Raw genomic sequence first — 23244 nt, forward strand, 5'->3', positions numbered from 1 at the left:
GTGTCAGTTTCATCATAAACACATGTTGAGTTAGCGTTTTAATGCAACTAAAATTCATAGATAAACTAAACGATAGAAAGAAATAACAAATGAACGATAAACACAACCATAATCATAAAAAAAAAATAGAATTTGCTGTCTAACAAGTCAAAAGTGGGATTTCAAACTATACCCTTGATAATTGGGCTGATGATATTACTTTATGCTCACTAAGTACGAATGTAGGTTTAAAACCTTGTCGGATACAGTAGTTACTTTTACAGAAAAAAAAAAACATGATAATTTTAAACGAAAATATTCACAACCAGCTGACCAATTTATTCGGACAACACATATATTAACGTGTTAATAAAACTATTCTTCTACAAGGATAAAATCCCAAAATTACAGGAATCACTTATCCTAGAATTATTACAGCCCCACTGTTTTAGTTTAGACATATTGTCTTTAACATTTCTGCGCCGAGTTCCTTGTGACTCCATGACTTTGTAGATTAGAGAGTCGCAGAAATATTTAAACAAAAATATCATCAGTATTACAATTAGTCCCACTAATTATTATTGACGTATTCAATGTATTTTATCAGAAAATGTGGGATTCCATCTTAATTTCTGTTCGTCGTTATATAACAGGCAAAAACACAAAACTACTCAATATGATGCAATATGTGAAGCCCGCTGACAGAGAGTAGGGTAATCGCAAGATAATAATTTAAGGGTTAATAGTTCCTCAATATATCTGACCTTTATGTGCGTAATGTTTTTGGATTTATTTTCAACCTTTTGTTAGTATTCTTCAAATCCAGTTGTACTGTCATTTGATAATTCGAACTCGGTTATTCTTATTTGGTTATTTACTTAAGACGAAGCTACTAAGACTGTATGCCGCCGTCCCTAGCTTTGAACTGCCGATCAGAGGGAAAGCAACAGACAGGCAGCACCCACCGTCAACTCTTGGGATACTATGTGCCATCAAACATTGGCATTGACTGTCGTTTTATAACGCCCCTGTGGCTGAAATGGCGAGCAATCTCGCGAACCCACATATTCGATATCGATCCCCCCCCCTAACCACCAGGTCATGCCAGGCCCTTTTTTTGTTACTGTTTGTTTTTTTGAAGTTAAGCACAAAGCTATACAATATGCTATCTGTGCTTTGCTTACCACGGGTATCGAAACCCGATTTCTAGCGTTATAAGTCCGCAGACATACCACTGTGTCACTTGAGGGCAGTACCAAGAAAGAAAGATTGTTTGTTTGTTTGTAATTAAACACAAAGCTACACAATGGGCTGTCTGTGCCCTGCCCACCACGGGTATCGAAACCAGGTTTCTAGCGTTGTAAGTCCGCAGACATACCGCAGTGCCACTTGAGGGCAATACGAAGACAGGTATTTTGTTTGTAATTAAACACAAAGCTACACAATAGGCTATCTGTGCCCTGCCAACCAAGGGTATCGAAACCCGGTTTCTAGAGTTGTAAGTCCGCAGACATACTGCTGTGCCACTAGGTATTGAAAATAATTTCACTTAAAAACAACCTGAGCTTGTAAAGTATGGTTTTGGTGAATTAATAATAAAAATATTGTGTAATAATTTTTAACTAGTACTTTTGTGTTATTATCACGTGACTTAGGAATAAAACTGGAGAAGTTGTCTGTTTTTGTATGAGGAGGATTTGTTTTGTATTTGAAGCTTTCAGAAAACTACATTATATGAAACCATAATAAAGATTTTAGAAACTGTGTAATAATGTATTTCGAAACTTCAAAGATTCGAGGTTTCAAAATGGAGAAAAATTGCATAAAAATTTCAACACTCAAACTATTTCTGAGAACAAAAGCAAAGTCATTAGAGCCATTCACTTCCTCCGGGTGACTCAGTGGTACACTTGTGGGCTTATAACGCTAGAGTTTGGGTTCTGATCCCTGGGGTAAGCACAATCCAGTCATCCCATTGTATAACTCTGTACTTAAACAAACAAACCAAGAGAAATGGGTTTTAAATGTTAACGCAGTAATTTAAGTATATTATAGATTAGTTGTACTTAATTCGAATAGTATGAGAACATCAGAGTGAAAAAACTGGAGAATGAGTTTATCGATTTTCGTACTTGAAATTCCCTTTCAAAATAAGTTTAGTTTTTACAAACACGAAGAAACAAGTCTGTGAGAAATCATTAATAGGATTACTTTTGGCTCATGCCGGCTTTTTAAACACTTTTTCTAAACTAACTATGTACCAAGTAGTTTGTGGGTCATGACCTTCTTGGCTACAGAGGAGAAGGCAACCGGACATTAGCCCCACCTTCTCAAACTTTAAACTCCAACCAGAGCTTTACCGTAACTCCAAACGTGCTCCAGAACTTTACTTCAAAGTGCAGCAGACGTCTCTGTATGGTTTTTGTAAATGGTAAATATTATCGCTTTGCCATTAAATCACAAGTATAGACTTTATTGCATTTATTTACAACACAAATAAAAAAAATCATTTGTTCATCACCTCCTTCTTCCCCGGAAGATTTTTCGTAATAGGCGAAAACGTAAAATCACTGTATACAGTATGTGGAATATGCAGAGAACGATGTAAAAACAAGCTGGTTATTTGAGAGTCAAGAAGAAGATTTCTGTGCAAGTTTAGACAATTGAAAATTATTTATTTTGTTACACCAGATATGTCTATCTTGATAATTCTGAGGGAATTATTTACCAGCTAGTGTACCAGACTTAATCTGTACGTAAAAGCACATTAACTTAAAATACTGTAGGTCAAAATAGAATTCAATTAACTAGATTCAGTCTTACAATGGCTGGCAAAAGTTTTACAACACCGAACAAATTTTAAGTTGTTTGTGACCCCTCACATATTTTTTTGTTTGTAGAAATTAATATGTTAGAAATATCCCAAGAGTATATTTTATGCTAATTTTATCAGCGAAACTTGATTTTATGTATCTCTATTAGAAGTTGAGTTATGAGTCAAAACGTAGTACACAACAAGTGTTATGTGACTGCAAGACTTACAGCTTTCTCTGTAGTCCGCTTAAGTGATATAAATACAGTTATTTTGTTGCTTTGTTTTGACTGTTTCGGTGGTAATTTTTATTTTTATTTCTCAGTTAAAAAATAGTTTCCTATATGTTGATGTAAGGCATAAGGTTCTTTATTGTATTACATGAAGAGACTTTTAACAGCCAAGAAATATTACTGAAGGCTGAATGTCATTATTCTACTGTATTGGCAACCATTATAAGACATGAGGAAACATTGTCAGTTGTGGAACTCCCTAGATCTTAATGTCCATGGTTAGAATATATACGTTAAAAGTCCAAAACTAGCTTTTCCAATATTAATGTTTCAGGGATCTAAAGAACGTTGTCATGCCAATGCACCAATGGGTTATTGTGTTGGAGAAGAGAACAAGCCATTCTGCACAACAGCAACAGTGAAGCATCCCTCATTTATAATGTCGCTAATATACCTTGATTCAGTGAATTCAGCCGTCAGTGTTAGGGTGTTGAGTCAATAATACTTCCATCAGCAAGAAAACTGTTTACAGATGATGAATATATATATGTTCCGAAACGATAATGGTTCATGCCATTGGCTAAAATCATTAAAGACCTAGAATCACGTATTGAGAATGGACTGGCTAACACATGTGACTGATTTAAGTTCAATAAATGAGTTGTTGACGTTAAGGCCCATTCAAAAACAAAACTTTGATTAATTAAGGAATTTATTGCCTCCTAGAAGATGTAATTAGCAGAGAAGGCCTATAAAAGCTTATTGCCAGCATGTAACAAAATTATGTTATAGTGTTTGTATTGAGGAATAAATGATATATCACAAAGTAATATATTTTTTTACAATAGAAAGTAAATATTGTATGTTTTACACTTAACAATGTTTCAGTCTTTACTTTTACGAAGTCTTTTCATTAAATTTCATGACTTTTATAAAATTTCCACGACACCATAGTTTTGACGCATAACATGATTTTGAATAGTAAAGATACTTATATTCTATTTTCATCACTGACATTTCCTTTCAAAATACGTTTAGTTTTTTACAAAAATACAGAAACAAGTCTGTGAGAAATCGGTGACAGAAACAAAAGTGAAAACTGGTTGGAAAGTGCCAGCCATTGAGTATGAAAACATTTCAGTTACAGCTCTGTTGAAGTGGCCCGGCATGGCCAGGTGGTTAGGACGTTCGACTCGCAATCTGAGGGTCGCGGGTTCGAATCCTCGTCACACCAAACATGTTCGCACTTTCAGCCGTGAGGGCGTTATAAAGTGACGGTCAACCCCACTATTCGTTGGTAAAAGAGTAGCCCAAGAGTTGGCGGTGGGTGGTGATGACTAGCTGCCTTCCCTCTAGTCTTACACTGCTAAATTAGGGACGGCTAGCGCAGATAGCCCTCGTGTAGCTTTGCGCGAAATTCAAAACAAACAAGCTCTGGTGACTTCAATACACATGGACAGTTTGTGTGGCAACGTGCTGGTATCAAATAAAGTGCTGACCGAAGTACATGAATGAGGTGTTAGGGTTTGATTTTGACTTCAGTCGATTAGTTTCTTGAGATACGCTTCGCTGAATTTTTTTACTCGCTTTATGATTAGGATATACTGACAAATCTTGGAAACAGCCAACTGGCTGAGTTATTACAACGTTGAGAATAAAATAAAAGTAGAGGTTGTTGGTCTAATGATGAACAAAGATTTCTATTTGTCGTTCTTATGTTTAAGAATAAGAAAGCAAATCTGTGTACACTTTTTTCTTTATTCCTCGAGTGAAATGTACGACAATTTATTTTACTTGGTTAAGACATCGATTATCAAAATTACGACGTACTATTCTTGTATCTAAATCATTTTTGGCCCCAGCGTAGTATTATGGTTAGTGTATCACACGTGGGATACAAGGGTCTTTGGTTCGAGATGTTGAATTAGCACACTTAGTAAGAGGTATGTTATAAGAGTGACAATCATTCTGCTGTTTGGTTAAGAGTCGCCGCTTTAGGTGGCCTGTAATACCGACTGATTGTCTTCTCTCTTTGGTCTGCAGTTCAAGATTAGGGACAACTATGTCTGAACCATAAAAAGATGTCCTGATAGTTTCGTTTCATGTGTGAATAAAGTGGCGTCCAGGTGAAGAAATCATTATCATGTTGGTTATAACCATAATGTACTTATAAAAGAAAATTTCTACTTTTTTTTATAAAAAGTGCAAAAAAAACTATTTATTTATAAAACAATAAATGTAGTAAATTAACTCATTGTAGCGTGTCGGCTCGGTTCGAAGGGTCCAAAGTTCGAGATGTGATACCGCTCAACATTCTCTGAACTTTCAGCTGTGGATGTATAATCAGTCCATTTATTCGGTTCTAAGAGCCAAACAAACCCCTTGTGACATCTGGTACTGCTATTTGGTTGCTGTAACTCTAGTGAGTATTTCAAAAGTAAGAAACATTATCCATGCCCCTAGTGGCTCACGGTAAGTCTGAAGGCTTATAACGCTAAAAACCGGGTTTCGGCACTCAGATGGGCACAACACAGATAGCCTGATGTGTAGATTTAAGCTTAACAAACAATAAGCAGATTACCCCTAGGAGGCTGTGACCTAATCGTTTAGCTCATGTGTGCATAAGGAGTCGTTCAAGTTAAATATTCCAATTCCATTGTATTTGTTATTTTGGAAAGGTTTTCTTCCAAAGTAAATTTCACAATCAATGTTGTTCTTTATCATAAGTTGCGACAACAAATGAATAAACTTCTACCATTCAGAAAAATTCGTATATTTGTTTGTTGTTAAGCGCTAATCTACACAATGGGCTATCTGTGCTCTGCCTAGTTCAGGTATCGAAATTCAATTTTTAGCATTAAAAGCCCAAGTCTTATCTCTGAGGAAGGAAAACGCGTATGAAAGCTTAGCACCTTACTGCTAACAAATTGTTAAAATAAGAAACCTCATTAGTAGTTGGTTGTTTTGAAGTTAAGCACAAAGCTACACAATGGGCTATCTGTGCTCTGCCCACCACGGGTATAGAAACCCGGTTTCTAGCGTTATAAGTCCGCAGACATACCACTGTGCTACTGGGGGGCCATTAGTAGTTACAATTAATCTGGGAAGTTACAAATAAGTACCATAAACAGAAATAGAAGTAAACGTGAAAAGTCGCAAAATTTTCAAATTAAAATTCATGCTGGGTATAAGAAAACAACGCTAATTAGTAATGTCTTAATTCAGGATGTGATGACTTAGATTCTAACAGTAAAAATGGTTTTAACGTCTTGTATTTTTAATGCTTAAAATGTATAGGGTTGATTGTCTTTATTTTTTAACATAAAAAAAACGTTTATATTCAAACAACGAGCAATTGATTATTATGCATCATGAAACAGTGTTATTAAGTATGAGCGTTGACAATAAACTATATATTATATTTATTCAGTTGAATCTTCTTTATTCACTGGAAGTCTTTCACAGAGTTTTGTATTAATTTATTATATTATTATCTCTCATTTGTAGTGTCTTTAAAGTTTGAAACTCACAAACGTCTGATAGTTTTGTATTTTACATATTAATCTTTTGAATTAATTTTCCTACTATTAGTAGTCATCCAGAACAGTTGGTTCTATTCGTAGGCTCTAGGAAAATAGAATGTTGTGAATGTGATGTCCATAAGGACTTCATGCATATCTCCCTTAATTTATATATATGTATTGGTTAGACCAACATTCACAGATAAGATGTGCATCACTGATCACTTTGTACTTGTTATTTTGTACATGTAATAATGTCTTCAAAGAGTTAATGAGCTAACTCGACAATGTAAAACTGCCTTTTCAGTAACTCCTTTCATGTTGCAAATCCCCATTAACTTTGTAATCAGTCTTGAAATGAAATAAACATTTTTCAAAAATTCTGTACTTAATATTTATCGGCTTGCAAAGATAAATATACATAAATGTTAAATATTATTTTGCTATCTATATCAAATGAAAATGAGCACGGAAAACGCATTATAAACCTTTGCAATTTTTTTGTTGTATTAATCTCCATTGTACTTCTGTTTATGTACCACAAGCAATTAGTAATCATTTATAAATTAAAATCTTACTCATTACAATCGAATTCAAATTACGTCAAATAAATAAAGAAGGTACTTGAAATTATTTTGCAATAAATTATTTGGGAATTGCAACATGAATATAGAGATAAATGATTAAAACTCGGAAAATTTGGATAGTTAATCATGTAAAAAAAGATACTAATATTTTTTTATTTTTTGTAGTGAAAAATGATATTATTTTCCGAAACTTTAATCACTAGAAAAAAATTAAAATAAAACCAAATACTGCTATAACAATTAGTTTAAATACTAAGTGGATGAGCTAAAATTTTGTAATTTTTTTACACTGAAATATTCAACCACTAAAAGGTCTAGAAAATAAAATAAAAGTAGTTCAATAACAATTAGTTTGAATACTGAGTGGTGTTTGAATTATACTTAAAACTCGTATAAAATAATATGACGTGCTCAATTTGCAAATGAACAAACCACCGAAATTAAAAGAACTTAGTGCAGCTGATTTTTTGAAAATATATTTTTACAGTGCAAAAAATGGAATTTTGATAATTTATAACAAAATTCTGAATAGATCTTATTTATCACGAGAAAATATATAAGAATATTACAATTACTAGTAATTATAATAAAATGTTAATTTATCACTATCAGTCTGTTAAAATAATAAAACAGCAACGAAGTTTCGCTAACAAAATCGTCAATGTTATTGAAACTAAAAAATAATCATGATGATTCATTCAAAACATAACACGACTTGTGAAACATAAGAACAGAACAGTCAAGCTGTAGAACAATAATATAAACATTTATCAGATTTACTGTTACCTCAGTAAGAGCTTATCTAAAGTAACTGCTATGTTTCTCCAGTAAAATCGTATAACGTAGAACGACTTGAAGACGGAAACGCTAAATATCAGCTTCTGACACAGACAAACGATGAATGGTGACTGTAATTGTGAAAAGTCTATAGGTACATATACAGGCAGTTAAACGATGAATGAAGACTGTAATTGTGAAAAGTCTATAGGTACATAAACAAGCAGTTAAACGATGAATGAAGACTGTAATTGTGAAAAGTCTATAGGTACATAAACAAGCAGTTAAACGATGAATGAAGACTGTAATTGTGAAAAGTCTATAGGTACATAAACAAGCAGTTAAACGATGAATGAAGACCGTAATTGTGAAAAGTCTATGGGTACATATACAGGCAGTTAAACGATGAATGAGGACTGTAATTGTTAAAAGTTTATGGGTACATATACAGGCAGTTAAACGATGAATGAGGACTGTAATTGTTAAAACTTTATAGGTACATAAACAAGCAGTTAAACGATGAACGAAGACTGTAATTGTGAAAAGTTTATAGGTACATATACAGGCAGTTAAACGATGAATGAGGACTGTAATTATGAAAAGTATATAAGTACATAAAAACGCAGTTAAGTAATGATTGGTGAATGTAATTATGAAATGTCTATGGGTACATGCAGTTAAACAATGAAGGTGACTGTAATTATGAATTTGCAAGTCTGGGTTGGGGTAAATAAACATTCTGTTAAACGTGTGCAAGTTATAGGAAGAACTTATCAACCCAAAACATTTTTATTTACGGATAAGCAAGTAAGTATGTTTAAAAACTATTTAAAAAACTGCGTTTCACCAGGTTTACCTAGTATTATCAAATGGCAAACCCCGAATGAAAACCTACAGCTGTCGACAACAATCGAAAATGAAGGTAATTGTAGGCTTTCAATTTAAAATTTTCGTAAGGACATACACTCGGGAGTTTATTTTATTCATTGGAATTCATTGCATAATCCCAAACAAAAATATGAATCATTAAACATTTTTTCCTATCAACAGCCTTTTCTAACTGGAAAAACGTGTTAAACGCTATACTAATATCATAAAATAGGTTAGTATTCTTCCAAAGTGGCAAGTTAAACTTTATCATCCCTAAAAAATGAATTGGGGATCGAAGAGACAAACAATAAAAATTTCGAAATCTGCCCTTTATTGTGTGTTCCCTAAATCCCTAAAAAATGAATTGGGGATCGAAGAGACAAACAATAAAAATTTCGAAATCTGCCCTTTATTGTGTGTTCCCTAAATCCCTAAAAAATGAATTGGAGATCGAACAGACAAACAATAAGAATTTTGAAATCTGCCCTTTATTGTGTGTTCCCTAAATCCCTAAAAAATGAATTGGAGATCGAACAGACAAACAATAAGAACTTTGAAATCTGCCCTTTATTGTGTGTTCCCTAAACTTTCGCTTACTATCAAGAAAATCCATTAAAGAATGTTATATGGATTTTAATATGAAATTTTATGTCCTACTATAGAAAAATTAGTTCACTTTCTATCACTGTAACAAAACGTTTCTGGAAATCATACATCAGGATCAATGTATCAAATTAGATGTAGTCTGTAATAGTTCTTACAACGGAGAAACTAATCGACAGCTTTAAATAACATTGAAAAATATTTCAAAGCTCCTTTCTATGTATTTAAAAATATGCTTAAACATAATCACTATTTACATTTTACAGATGCTAAAACCATCGAAAAAGAAAACAATATAAATATAGTAAAATATATAGGCGTAAAATTATATTTCTTCTAGTTTTGTTGTTGATGACTCCTATTCCATTGTTGGCCCGACATTGCCAGGTGGTTAGGGCGCTCGACTCGCGGATTCAGCTCCCCGTCCTACCAAACATACTCGCCCTTTCAGCCTTAGGGGCGTTATTATGTGAGGGTCAATCCCACTATTCGTTGGTAAAAGAGTAGCCCAAGAGTTATCGGTGGGTGGTGATGACTAGCTGCCGTCCCTATAGTCTTTCACTGTTTAATTAGGGACGGTTAGCGCAGATAGCCCTCGTGTAGCTTTGCGCGAAATTCGACACAAACCTATTCCATTGTTATTTAATGACGTAATATCGTTACTGATCTAATAACACGGGATGATTTCGAATTGTTCTTGACCCGGGTTTGGCCTAATGATTACTATAAATAAAACTATTATATTAGAATGTTAATAATGACTGTTAATGAAGAAAATATAATCTATCTGGTAAAGTGGTTAGCGTGCCCGGCTGTAAAGCCAAGGATTCGTGTTTTGCATTCTGTCACCACAAAAATACGCATTTCGCTCTTATTGGCCATAGGTACGCTAGAAGAAGAATAGTCAAGTCCCACTATTCTGTCATCGAGAGTACCCCAAGATTTGGCTGTAGATGAATAATCCCCTACCTGATTAACAGCGATCTTGATCAGGCAAGAAATTCTAAACACTCTGTTAAACTCTCTGTTAAGGATTAATAGTTTGTACAATGTGTTTAAAAACTAAGACTTTGATATGAGAGCTACTAACTTGTCTGAATCTTTGAGATCTGAAAACAAGTCAAATCACAGTTGGAGACATCTGATGCATAGGTGCATGATAAAAAATAAGAGAGAAAAGCTCATCTTATTCGAGATGTGATTGTTTAGTTTGACAAAATAATTAGAAAAACATTTATACACGAAAATAATTCAGAGAGATTTCACCAGGTAGAGCTTCGAAACTTGTTGCATATCAAAAAATTCCAGAAACTGGCATTCTCTTCGGAGCGAGGGTATCAAAATAATTGCTTAAATAATAATTAAATAAAAGTAATAATTATTACAGTGTTTTGTTTTATAATATATGGATTTATAACAATTAAGTACTGGTAGTCAGTTTTTTATATATAGAACGTCCTCCATTTATTAATTAATATCTTAATTTTTAATTCCGATCTAAACAGTTTAATTACTTGTCGTCAGAGGTCGCTGGTAAAATAGCTACATCAACAAAAACAAATATGAATTGTTTAGGAGATGAAATACAATAGATGGTTATGTCTATTTCATTTATTACAACTATAAGCAGTAGAGTACGACTAATACAGAGAACTCAGAACTTACGGTGAAAATTTCATTACGTTTTTTAAAGCGACCTAAAAAAATGCACGGCAGGCAAGTCTGTCCTTCCTAGAACATAGGATGCAAGATATAACTAGTTTTATTCAGATAAACCGCTTCGTTGTTGAAAATATAACATTTTGAAACTCCTGTCACCAATAATGCAAATTTCTCAGTTAATGTAATATGCAAGCACATGATTTTATCTGTTCAAGCGCTCTAAGCGTTCAATGTTTATGTAGCACCTGATGTGTGGTGATATGCAGGTACATGATTTCATATGTTCAAGCGCTCTAAGAATTCAATGTTTATGTTGCACCTGATGTGCGGTGATATGCAGGTACATGATTTTATCTGTTCAAGCGCTCTAAGCGTTCAATGTTTATGTAGCACCTGATGTGTGGTGATATGCAGGTACATGATTTCATATGTTCAAGCGCTCTAAGCGTTCAATGTTTATGTAGCACCTGATGTGCGGTGATATGCACGCACATGATTTTTATCTGTTCAAGCGCTCTAAGCGTTCAATGTTTATGTAGTACCTGATGTGTGGGGATATGCAGGTTCATGACTTTATATGTTCAAGTGCTCTAAGCGTTCAATGTTTATGTAGCACCTGATGTGCGGTGATATGCACGCACATGATTTTATCTGTTCAAGCGCTCTAAGCGTTCAATGTTTATGTAGTACCTGATGTGTGGGGATATGCAGGTTCATGATTTTGTCTGTTACAATAATAAACATTTTAAGAATTTAAATAAAAGCATGCAGAAAGGTCCCTTTTAATCATTTAATCCGTTTCTTGTCATTTATAAACGTTCGTATAAGCATTTAGAAGAGAAACATTATACACAAAAGAATACAACATTTACACTCTCATGTCTGAAAATTCAGTAATTTTAGTGACATGAGTGTTGATTTTCGAATAAATACTTTTGCTATTTTAAACAATACCGAAATTATCGTTAATAAAATAATTTCTGTTATAATTCAAAAAAGAAGGTTTAGGCAAGATTAAATGTATGACCAAATACTGGAATTTGATAGTCACTCTTATAATGCACCCTCGGTCCCTTAGTGCTGATTCACAGTCCGTGCACACTAACTACTTCGCTACGCCCGTTACAAAAGTTAAATAACTAATCTATTAAACTTACGTTGTGCAATCGAACAATATAGAAGGTCGTGAACATTTTCAATAGATATTATTAATTCGTATTAATATTAGGCTTACAGTGGATTATTTTTATTACAACTCCGACTTACCTTGCGATTTCTATTTTGCCTTCTCGAGGAATGTATTTCTTTGAAGTTGATTTGACTACAGAGGAAAGCATTAACTTGTTCGTGTTTTCGTTCTCTACCTAATTTGAAGCTTATCAGTCTCGTCTTATTGAAGGACGTAAAGTTATTTTCACTGCACTTAGTGTTCACCATTGGCTCCAAACTAAATTAAAACATCATCTAGTACAAACCTATCCTCATCGTAAATCTTAGATCAAGTGTAATAAAATCTTGTTCTTTGTACAAGAAGGAAAACGTCAAGAGGAAAGGTAGCCTTAAAAGTTTATGACTCATTCTATTCTGATAAGAACGAGAGCCGAGCCCACGTGTATTGTATATCGGATTAACCTGTAAATATTTGATGCTTAAACAGAATGTCGGACTTTTCCATATTCCCAACTAATTCTTCTCTAACAAGAGAGTGCAGATGTTTTTTTTTCTCTATTTGATAAACGACAGGATACACTCGAACATTATTAGATTATTTTCAGTAACCGAATTTCTTTATTTAGAACTTGAAAATAGGAAAGAATGTATCGTAGGAAGATAAGGAATAATCTAAGTGTTTGTTACATAGTTCTTTAAGATTTTTTCATTCTTGCGTTCTAAAATGAATGGTGTTTCAGTCCAAATAGGTTTTGTAAATTCCATTTCATTCTTTACTGTTATTAACCCATCGTACGATGTCACATTCATATTCTGTAAATTGAATGTGTAAGCATCGTGTTTGCTGGAGATAAGTGTGAGACTATTTGATTAAAGTCTTTTGTCACTAGTTATGTATGCAGATAATTTTATAGAGTTTAAAAACAGTCAGTCAAATACTAAAGCTATCATGAATTTAGAAGTTTCAGTGAAGTGTTTTTTCTCCATTTTTCTCTAGGTAATATCACGTAAAGATTATACAGGCATTTCTCTACATATCTCAAAACACTTGAAACGAAAGGTATTAAGAAATATAACCCGAAACTAATAACTTATTACAAGTACACAAGTTTAAGAATTGTTTTGTGAACAAAGCTCTCAAATTGAGACCTTAGAAAGCACAATAAACACTTGTATCCGAACAAAAAGCCCCCCCCCCCCAGTAGCACAGCGGTATGTCTGCGGACTTAGAACGCTAAAGCCCCCCAGTGGCACAGCGAGATGTCTGCGGACTTACAACGCTAGAATCCGGGTTTCGATACCCATGGTGGGCAGAGCACAGATGGCCCATGGTGTAGCTTTGTGCTTAATTACAAACAAACAAACCTAACAACAATTTTTTTTTCTAATCTTAGGCAAAATTTTGTTAAAGGAATGATGGTAAAAAAACTGGAGAATATAGTACATTGAAAAATTATTTATGGGAATATAGATAGAATATTGGATATCTTATGCATTTAAAGAAAATGAAGCCGAAGAAGCGATTAAATAAAGAAGGAAAGCAATTAGAAGAGTAAACTACAATGTTTATTGCTATTTCTTCTGTGGTCCATGTGTATTATCATAGTCGAAAAATTTAGTTTTGCACCTCAAAATATATATTTTATTTTCAAAATATGATTAATTAGATCTAACAAACTCGCTCAGCGGCAGGTCTATTTGTAGTTAAGCACAAAGCTACACACTGGACTTACTGTGCGTTCCCCACAACGGGTATCGAAACTCGGTTTGTAACACTAAGTCCGCATACATACTGCTGTGCCACTGGGGGGCTTGTAAGTCTGAAGAATTACAATGGTAAAAGTCCTATATAAGCATCACCATTATAAGCGGCCTAACTGTATTTCTTTGGTTTGCTGGCCAAAACTGTGCTTATGAACCTTGAATAGGCAAAACTGCAGTCCACAGCAGAAGGTACGCCAATCAAAGAATGTATTAGTCCTCTACGTCAAACATGATGTTTTATATTTTTATATTTTGCTTTAGGTGAAAAAGAAAATAAATCTGTAATATATATATGTATGTATAATGTTCATCTCAGTTATGTCATATGACTGTCAATGTTCATTTTAAATCTTTACCTTCAGCAACATGTATTAAACCAGCAAAACATGTTGTTTGTTCGGAGGTAAAATTTGTTTAGAATATGTTAACAAATCTTTATACATGTTATCTCTTAAAATCAGGTAATTTTTAGAAACTGCTATGAAAACATACGGTATCTTGTTAACACATACTGCATCAAGTACACTTAAAACAGCATCAAAAATGTATGCATGACATTCGTCAAAAGTGAAATCATGCATTGTGATATGTTAATCAGCTGGAAGACGATTCCAGATTGATCTATTTAATCTGGGAGGTATTTTGATAGACAATGAGTACAACACATTTGTTTTAATAATCTACCTAAATTGTGAGGGTGGTTTTAAAAAAGTAGTTTATTTGTTAATTATATTTCTATCGTATTTTCCTCATCGCCGATTACTTTTATGCAAAAAAGTGTTTCAGGCACCGATGATACTTTCTTTGTTTGTTTCAGAATTTTCGTGCAAAGCTACACAAAGGACTATATTGAACTTGTAAATAAGATGGATGGCAGTTTGTCGATAGCACCTACTACCAACTTTTGGTTTACTACTGTCTGCAATTTGGCTGTCAATTTTATCTTGTACCCACTGTCCTAAAAACCGGAGCGCGTTTTTGCGACTATGCCAACCACTCGGCCACACTCAATCCAACAATGATACATCAAATTATTTTTCCATTTCTTTTAATAGGGCATAGCACGACAGATTAGCTCTTGAGTTAATGTACCTCGTAAGATGGACTGACTACCTCACCATAATACAAAGACTATATTTATAACGAAATCTCTACTTTTCCACGATTGTTAAATTATTATTTTTAGCAAATATATAAGACATTGTAAATGGTTCAAACAGACATGATACGTTAACAAAAGGACGTTCACAAAAACATTCATAGTTAAGTTCAGAGATCCGTGTTTATTTGTTGAGCGCACAAATACTCGGGGGATATCTGCGCTAGCCGTCACTAATTTTGAAGTGATAGACTAATGGGGAGGCAGCAATGATAGTAGGATGTAATGACTCTAAAATATGAATTGACTACTATAGTGGCTTCATTGGAGTAGTTATTTCTGCACTATCATCAATTAATGCTAAAAGAAGTTGCAAATTTAGAAAAAAATCCTTGTTGAGGAAAATAGGTTTTAATAGAAATCAACCAAAGTTAAAAATAGTTGAAGTTTTCCTCACTAGAAATTTGTGAAAATCTGTTAACAAATCACATTGTTTTCATTATGACCTACCTATTTCATATGTCTTACATCAATAGAAGTATAAAGTATATGAATAACACACCAACTTACCGGCTGGTAGTTACATGTAACTAAGTGGAAACATATTTAAATGTTAATACGATTTTTCTCAGCAATTTTTCATGTTCAACTATTATCTACATTCTCAAAGAAAAGTTGCTTTTGTAGTAATTCAGAGTTATTCTTATCGTACATGGAGTTCATTATTTTCATTTTAAATTATATAAGCAATATTATTTTTACGCTCTTTAATGTAAAATATTTCCTTTTGTCACCATATATTTCTAAAAATACACAGTAATAACTTTTATAAACGGAATATAAACGTTGTGTTATGCAAACTTATCTATTCGCACATAAAACTTGTGTTATACATTTGTCCTTTTGATAGTATCCCAAAAATATAAATGTTTTCTCCATTTTACTGTTTCAGGATCTAACTCTTGTCCATTGTGTCCAGAATAGAGATGACAACAACACATCGTAGAATACACATGGCTTCTCAAGAAGATCTTAAAACAATGTACCGAGGAGTAGCGTTGATGTTAGCCACTTGTGGCGCCCTCTGTCTAGGGCGCAGTTTATCACTACCTGATTATACCGACGACCCCCTCGTCATTCGGACTACCAAAGGATTAGTGAGGGGAGTAACTTCTCGATCAGCTACTGATAAATTAGTAGATATTTACTGGGGGATTCCGTACGCTAAGCCTCCTATAGGTGAATACAGATTTCGCCATCCAAAGCCATCAGATCCTTGGACTGGTATCTTTAATGCTACAGAAAAGCCAAACAGTTGCTTTCAAATCAGTGATACGTTTTTCGGAAACTTTGCAGGTTCTAAAATGTGGAATCCTAACACTGCCTTGAGTGAGGATTGCTTAAAGTTGAATATTTGGGTTCCTCGACCTCGACCGAAAAATGCCGCAGTTTTGGTGTGGATTTTTGGTGGTGGGTTCTACAGTGGGACTACAACATTGGATGTTTATGACGCCAAGATATTTGCATCCGAAGAAAATATAATCATTGTTTCCATGAATTACCGTGTAGCATCACTTGGGTTCTTGTTTTTCGGTCGTCCAGATTCTCCAGGTAACGCAGGCTTATACGACCAATTAATGGCTTTGGAATGGGTTCGGGACAACATTGCTAATTTTGGCGGTAATCCACAAAATGTCACTTTGTTTGGTGAAAGTGCAGGTGGCGTTAGTGTTGGGCTTCACTTATTGTCCTCTTTAAGCAGAAATTTATTCAGTCAGGCCATCATGCAGAGTGGCTCTGCAACCTCACCCTGGGCTGTTCTTGACCATAAAGAGCTAATCACGCGTGGTTTGCGGCTTGCAGAAGCAGTAAAATGCCCTCATGATCCAAATGATATGGACCTCGTTATAAAGTGTCTTCGAAAGATTGATCCGATGACGTTAGTTAACAATGAGTCTGGAAGTTTAGGCATTGTAGACTTCCCCTTTGTGCCAGTCGTAGACGGCGCATTCATTGACGAACATCCTTCAAAGTCTCTAGAAATGAAAAACTTTAAGAAAACTAACATCCTTATGGGAAGCAACACAGAAGAGGGAACTTTTTGGATCGTCTACTACTTAACAGATCTTTTCAAGAAGGAAGAAAATGTGTATCTGACACGAAAAGACTTTATAAACTCAGTAAAAGAACTTAATCCATACATTGGTGAAGTTGGCCAAGAGGCTATAATCTTCCAATACACCGATTGGCTGGACCCTGATGATCCTATAAAAAATAGAGACGCAATTGATAAGATAGTTGGTGATTACCATTTTACCTGCAGTGTGAATGAATTCGCCTATCGCTACGCCGAAACTGGAAATGAAGTATACATGTACTATTTTACGCATCGATCTTCTGTTAATCCGTGGCCTGAATGGATGGGCGTTATGCATGGAGATGAAATTCCTTTCGTTTTCGGGGAGCCGTTGAACCCAAGAAAGAATTATAATGAGCAAGAAAAGATCCTAGCTAAAAGAACTATGAGGTACTGGGCCAACTTTGCTAAAACTGGGTAAGTGAATATGTATATTTCACAATCTAAACAGTCTTTACTACAATGTTAAGAGTTGCAAATGAGGGCTAGTGATATTTTCTTAGTAAATGTCTATTTTATTTCTTATTTTCCATTTTCAGAGTTTTTCATATTTTCTAAAATAACAAACACATTGTTCTTCATAAACTTGGTTATTATTTTTACAATTCGTGTTTATCAGTCAATGTTAAGAACAATATAAAAGTTTTGAATTAATATTTACTAAGTACGGAATAAAGCAACTCTTTTTTTTTTTACTTTCAATATTTTCATCATAATTTAAAACTATATTTTTCGTTGTAATTTTGATAAATTTTAGGACAGTGTCTAGCGGTTACATTTGTTATGTAAAAAATGGAAACCTTATTGAGGTTTATTTATACTGAGTGATAAAAACATTTACAGTTATGTCTTGAAAGTGATTTTGTGATATACTTTATTATCTTGGAAATATTAAATGCTTTAGAGAAATGAAAATTTATGAAAATTTTTTTACCAAAAACGTTAAAAATTATTTTCACTTAACTTATTGAGTTACTTTCTGAACAGTTGGAGAAACTGTAGCAAGTACATCACCGTGACAAAAAAAATGTACAGTGCTATACCAAATATATCTGGACATTCAGTGATAGAGTGCTAACTTGTGACCCATGCTCTCAGTTAGCTGAAGCCATTTCTCTTCATTGTCGATGCAAATGCCGATGAAAACTAGGAGGTCGTGATTTGACTTTTCGAATTAACCTCTTCGGATGTCCTCAACAATTTCTATAGAGTTGAGATTTGGGATATCTACTAAACAATACAAAACGTTCCTATTAATGTTTCAAAACCAAGGTTAGGCTATTCATTCTTTGTACAGAATCAATTATCCGGCCATAACAACACATTACCTGCTGATCAAAACATCCTTCCCTGACCCCTGAAACGTGTTATTCTAAGAACTGTCGTTATCCGTGAACACTTCACAGTTAGGTCTCTAGCCCAGTGCAGAATGTAGCTCACATAATTATTCCTTCGCAGCAACCTTTCAAAGTTGACACCATACAGTCACGATAAAGTTGTTCACGTGCTTGATTCCAGGTCCATATTTAATCATAGTGAAAGTGGGTTTTCTCGAGGTTATCCCCCCGACATCTAAATGTATGGCACTGGACGTACAGATCACAGCCATGGCACTTGGGTTTACAGATCCCTGCTCGGCTCTGTCAAAGACCGTTTGTTAGAGTATTTTGTCTTTGTCGAATTTTCTCCTTCTCGTCGATGGACCTGGCAGGCCTTTGCTTCGCTGACTTCACTCCTCTTCCGGACATTACCTCTTGACCTCTGTCAGTCTCTCACTATCGCGCACATCAGCTACAACTTCGTAAAAAAGTCACCCACTGTTGTGTCTAAATCACATATCCCTGGTGCGGGGTGAAGGAGGATTCCATAACCTTCAAGCATCCCAGATGATAAACGGTTTGAATCACATAGCTGTGATATAAATGATTTTTCATCTAAAAATCTACCAGGTTAGTTAGACGTTGTTGCAAAGCTAATAACAATACGAACCCCCCCCCCCCTGCCATACATTTTATGTGGCTGTGTTACAGAAATAATAAAAACATTGACATTAAACAACCACATATATAGATATATTTAAGTGTCAAATCCAGCAAATTAGAGATTTACAAAATAGGAATTTGTAGGCAACACTACAGGTAATGCAATGCCTTATCCTAGAATGAAATAAAGAAATCTAGAAAAACGACCATATATAGAAGTCTCATAGTTGCCAATTTCTGACATTCCTGTACTCCGTTTTCTCATCCTCCATTCGTTATCAAACAATATTCTAGGATATATGCCTTTTTTCATCCCGAATGGATTAGAGGGGCTTGTCGGCTCTACTAAGTTGGTTAAGAAGTTACGATCAGGATACATCTTGATGAAATCGTCCTGAACACAAGATAGTGAGCTCCTCTTGAATTCAAAGTCTGTTGATGATATACCTATTTAGATTACTCCTCATGCTACCCAAGAGGACTGATTGTTGAGAATAATTTGTTTAACTTCCCCAAGTTAGAGGTTCTCACTGGGCTATCCAGCCAAGGTATTTTGGCTCTTCGGCGTATCTCAATTTAAAAAGGTGAAATCATGTGGCCTATCAACATTCTTATTTTGACGTATACATCACCATGTCTACCTGCCACTGTCAAGGCACGTTATCTGAATTTCAAGGTGAGGCCTTATATTCTTAACTCTCTTTGCTGTGTTTAATGCCAACAGTTCAGACACCAAAAACTTTTGTCACGATACTTTGATGTGTGCTCATTGTGGTGGAAAAGACCACGATATTTATGCGTGTCAACTAAATCCACATTGCATTAACTGTAATGTTTTCCACCCCTCCTACTATCAGCTATACCATAAATGGATAGAGGAGAAAGAGGTACAGAGGTTGAATAATATTAACAATGTTTCTTATCTTGAGGCCTGAAAGTTGATGCATTCTCTTCCAGCTTGGACATATGCTGCTGCACTCTATTCCACTGCCATACAGTATTTCTCTCACCATCTTAAGGATCTTCTGCCCTTCATGGATACACGAGTTGACAAGTCTATGTCTACTCCAATTGTCATCCCTACTACTAAAACCAGTGAATGCTCATGTCCTTCTCCATCGGTCCTGAGATGCTAGACCATCAATCAGACACGTATTCAATCAATAAAATCATACTTGTCTGATGAGGACCTCCCCATCGGCCCAGGTCAGGATCAATAGAGGTCGATCAACCTCTTTCTAATAAACAGAAATGACGTGGTCGTAATCGAACACAAAAAGGCTCTCCGCCTACTTCTTCTGCTCCTTCTAAGTAAAAATGCCTTTTTTGTCATCCTTACAGGAGTTGTTCCTGAGACCTGTCAATGTTGTTATCTTTAAGCAGTTTTCCTTATACTGGAAAGACAGGTTGAGTGATGGATTGGTTCATAGAGATGACATGCTGTTGGTTGACCAGCATACACCCACCATGTCTGTGCCATTCAACACACCATTGGAGACTGTTGCCTTCTGTGTTTCCATTGGAAATACTATCGCAATTTGTTCCCTTTACCTGTCATCAAGAGGGATTATGATCTTAATGATCTTATCGAACAGTTGACATTCCTCTTTTTCATCTTGGAACACTTTAATGGTTACAATCCACTCTGGGGTGGTGTTGATATTGATGAGAGGGGTCTTTCTATGGAATGTATGCTCTTGGATCACAACGTTTTTCTCTTCAATACTGAATCATATACATATTTTCATGACCCAACTCAGTATTTTACCACCATATATCTTCATTAGTTCCGCTTTTCTTTAGTTCATTTCTTTTCTTGGAGAGTAAACAATGACCCACAGTGGTCATTTTCTCATCATTCTCCGGGAGGTTAGCCATGGTCAATGCCACCTGAGTCACGTGTCAGAGTGGAAGTTTAAGCAGACTGACTGGCTCTCCTTCACCCTTCTCTAGGAACTTGATATTGATGTCGTTACTCTCCAGACTATTAACGATTGTGTAGAGGCAGTAAATGATTGTATTGTCCAAGTAGCTAAAATCTCAATGTGTTTGCCATATTATTCTTGTTCATGCTGGATCCATGGCTGCTAATGAACAAAGAAAGCTAAGAATCAGTCTGGGATATGTTCTGCAAATATCCCACTCTTCACAACCACATGGCCTTTCAGCCATCTCATGCCTATGCCCAGCAGATCAGACACCAAAGCCAGAAGGACTCTTGGGTTAACTCGCCTCCAGTATCTCTTCCACCACCATTTCCAAGGTCGATTGGGACAAGATTCGAAAGGTTAGTAGGAAGTTTACCTCCAATTGTTTGTCGATCTTGCATTCCAAAGACTATGACGTTTTAGACTTACAGATTATTGCCAACACTCTTGGGGTGAGAGTGGCTTTTCTCACCACTCCAGCACTTCTACCTCTTCCCCTACTTCCTTGGCTATCAATATCCACTTTTCGATCCAATAATCTCTATGATTATAATCGACTATTTATGCTGGTAGAACGTAAGATCACTCTATTTCAGCCTGGAAGTACATAAGTTAGGCAGTTGTCATTCAGTATGAGATGCTGCGACACGTTTCTCCTGCCTCTGTTGCTCTTCTTCTGGTTCTTTTTAACCAGATTTGGCAGGAATAGTTAATTATAGGTTATTTCTAATATTATCGAACTGTTGGTCAATGTTAAGCAAAACAACAAAATAGAAATTTAGGGACGATTATTCCTGATTCTTAGGGATCTCTGGTCTTGTCGATCAGCCCAAGTGCGCATAAGGTGCCGTTCAGGTTGAAATTTCTAGTTCTATTCCAATACCAATAAAGTAGACATATAACAGGAAATAAAACGAATGAATAAGGAAATCTCACCAAAGAAAATTTTTAATGTGACGTAGACAGCATTATAATATATATGGACAAGGAAGGGGAAGACACAGAAAAATTTGATGAATGGTCAGATAAGATATATAATCGTGTAAGAATCAAGTACTGAAAATAATAGACAAAACTAGATGTTACTATTAGAAGAATAGCAACAAACAAACTCTGCTAGTTCAGTCCAGAAAACATAAATTCTTGAAACTCACATCAAATTAATTGTTTTTCTTTTATGTCGTAGTTTTCAGTACTACTTTGTGTATCAAAGTCAGTGCCTCTCATGAAATAATGTGTTCATACGTTGTATATACTTTGGTTTTATGTTTTCAAATGGAAAACTTCCTTCAACCGTAAGGTATTAAAAAGAAAATTAGTTAATTAGAGTTGGTTGTTTTGGATATTCGCACAAAGCTACTAACTGTCTTTAACTTTGAAACGATAGACTAGAAGGACTAACTAGAAGGACAATCAGCAAGTCAAAAACACCCATCACCAATTCTTGGGATACTCTAATCAAATAGTGGGATTTAACTGTCACTCTTTTAAGGTACTCTTAGCGCCAAAGGTGCAGAGTGTGATTTTGCGAAACAATGAGATGCAAGCCATGGACCTTCAAATTTACAGCCTCGCATGCTAAGCACTAAGCCACGTCCGACTAACTTAGAACATTTATTCAAATAATATAAAATGAATTTTAGACATTAGGTGCCGTTTCATGTGAAATAAACTTCACCACAGACTCTTTCATGCGACAGATAGTAAGGAAAGTTGACATATTGTCTAACAAATCAGGTCACTTATTAGTTAGGTATAGTCTGTCTCATTATTAAAGCAGTCTGCTCGGTAACTATTTCACTTCAAACCATCGAGTTTGAGTTTATATCTTAGGGGCAAAAAGTGACTGTACACAATATGAAACGCGATTTATAGTCACTATATTATAATTTTGTAATTAAAATGGCCAATATTCGCGGGCGAATGCAACATGTCTCCGCCACGCAACACCAACACGGCCAATTTCGAAAACAGAAAAATAGTGAAAAAAATACAGACAAATCGAAGAACTAACGAAAACACTGCTTAGGACCTGCATGAAGGTACCTTTGCACCAAATCCAATGTAAGTTAACTGATACTTTGAATATAGTAGTTAAATTGTACTTTGGATTTAGCAGT

General features: G+C 35.0%; 1 protein-coding gene across 2 annotated transcripts in view; it reads left to right on the plus strand.

Moving 5' to 3' along the window:
- Positions 1-23244, plus strand: part of LOC106478036 (acetylcholinesterase-like) — a 128014-nt gene that overhangs the window by 57857 nt on the left and 46913 nt on the right. For both annotated transcript variants that reach the window (XM_022381551.1, XM_013938544.2), the window contains one exon: positions 16030-17631. In XM_022381551.1, the coding sequence (XP_022237259.1) occupies positions 16064-17631 (1568 nt within the window). In that variant the 5' untranslated portion in view covers positions 16030-16063. The remainder of the gene's footprint in view (positions 1-16029; positions 17632-23244) is intronic.

This window comes from Limulus polyphemus, unplaced genomic scaffold, assembly GCF_000517525.1.
Source record: "Limulus polyphemus unplaced genomic scaffold, Limulus_polyphemus-2.1.2 Scaffold174, whole genome shotgun sequence".
Taxonomy (NCBI): Eukaryota; Metazoa; Arthropoda; class Merostomata; order Xiphosura; family Limulidae; genus Limulus; species Limulus polyphemus.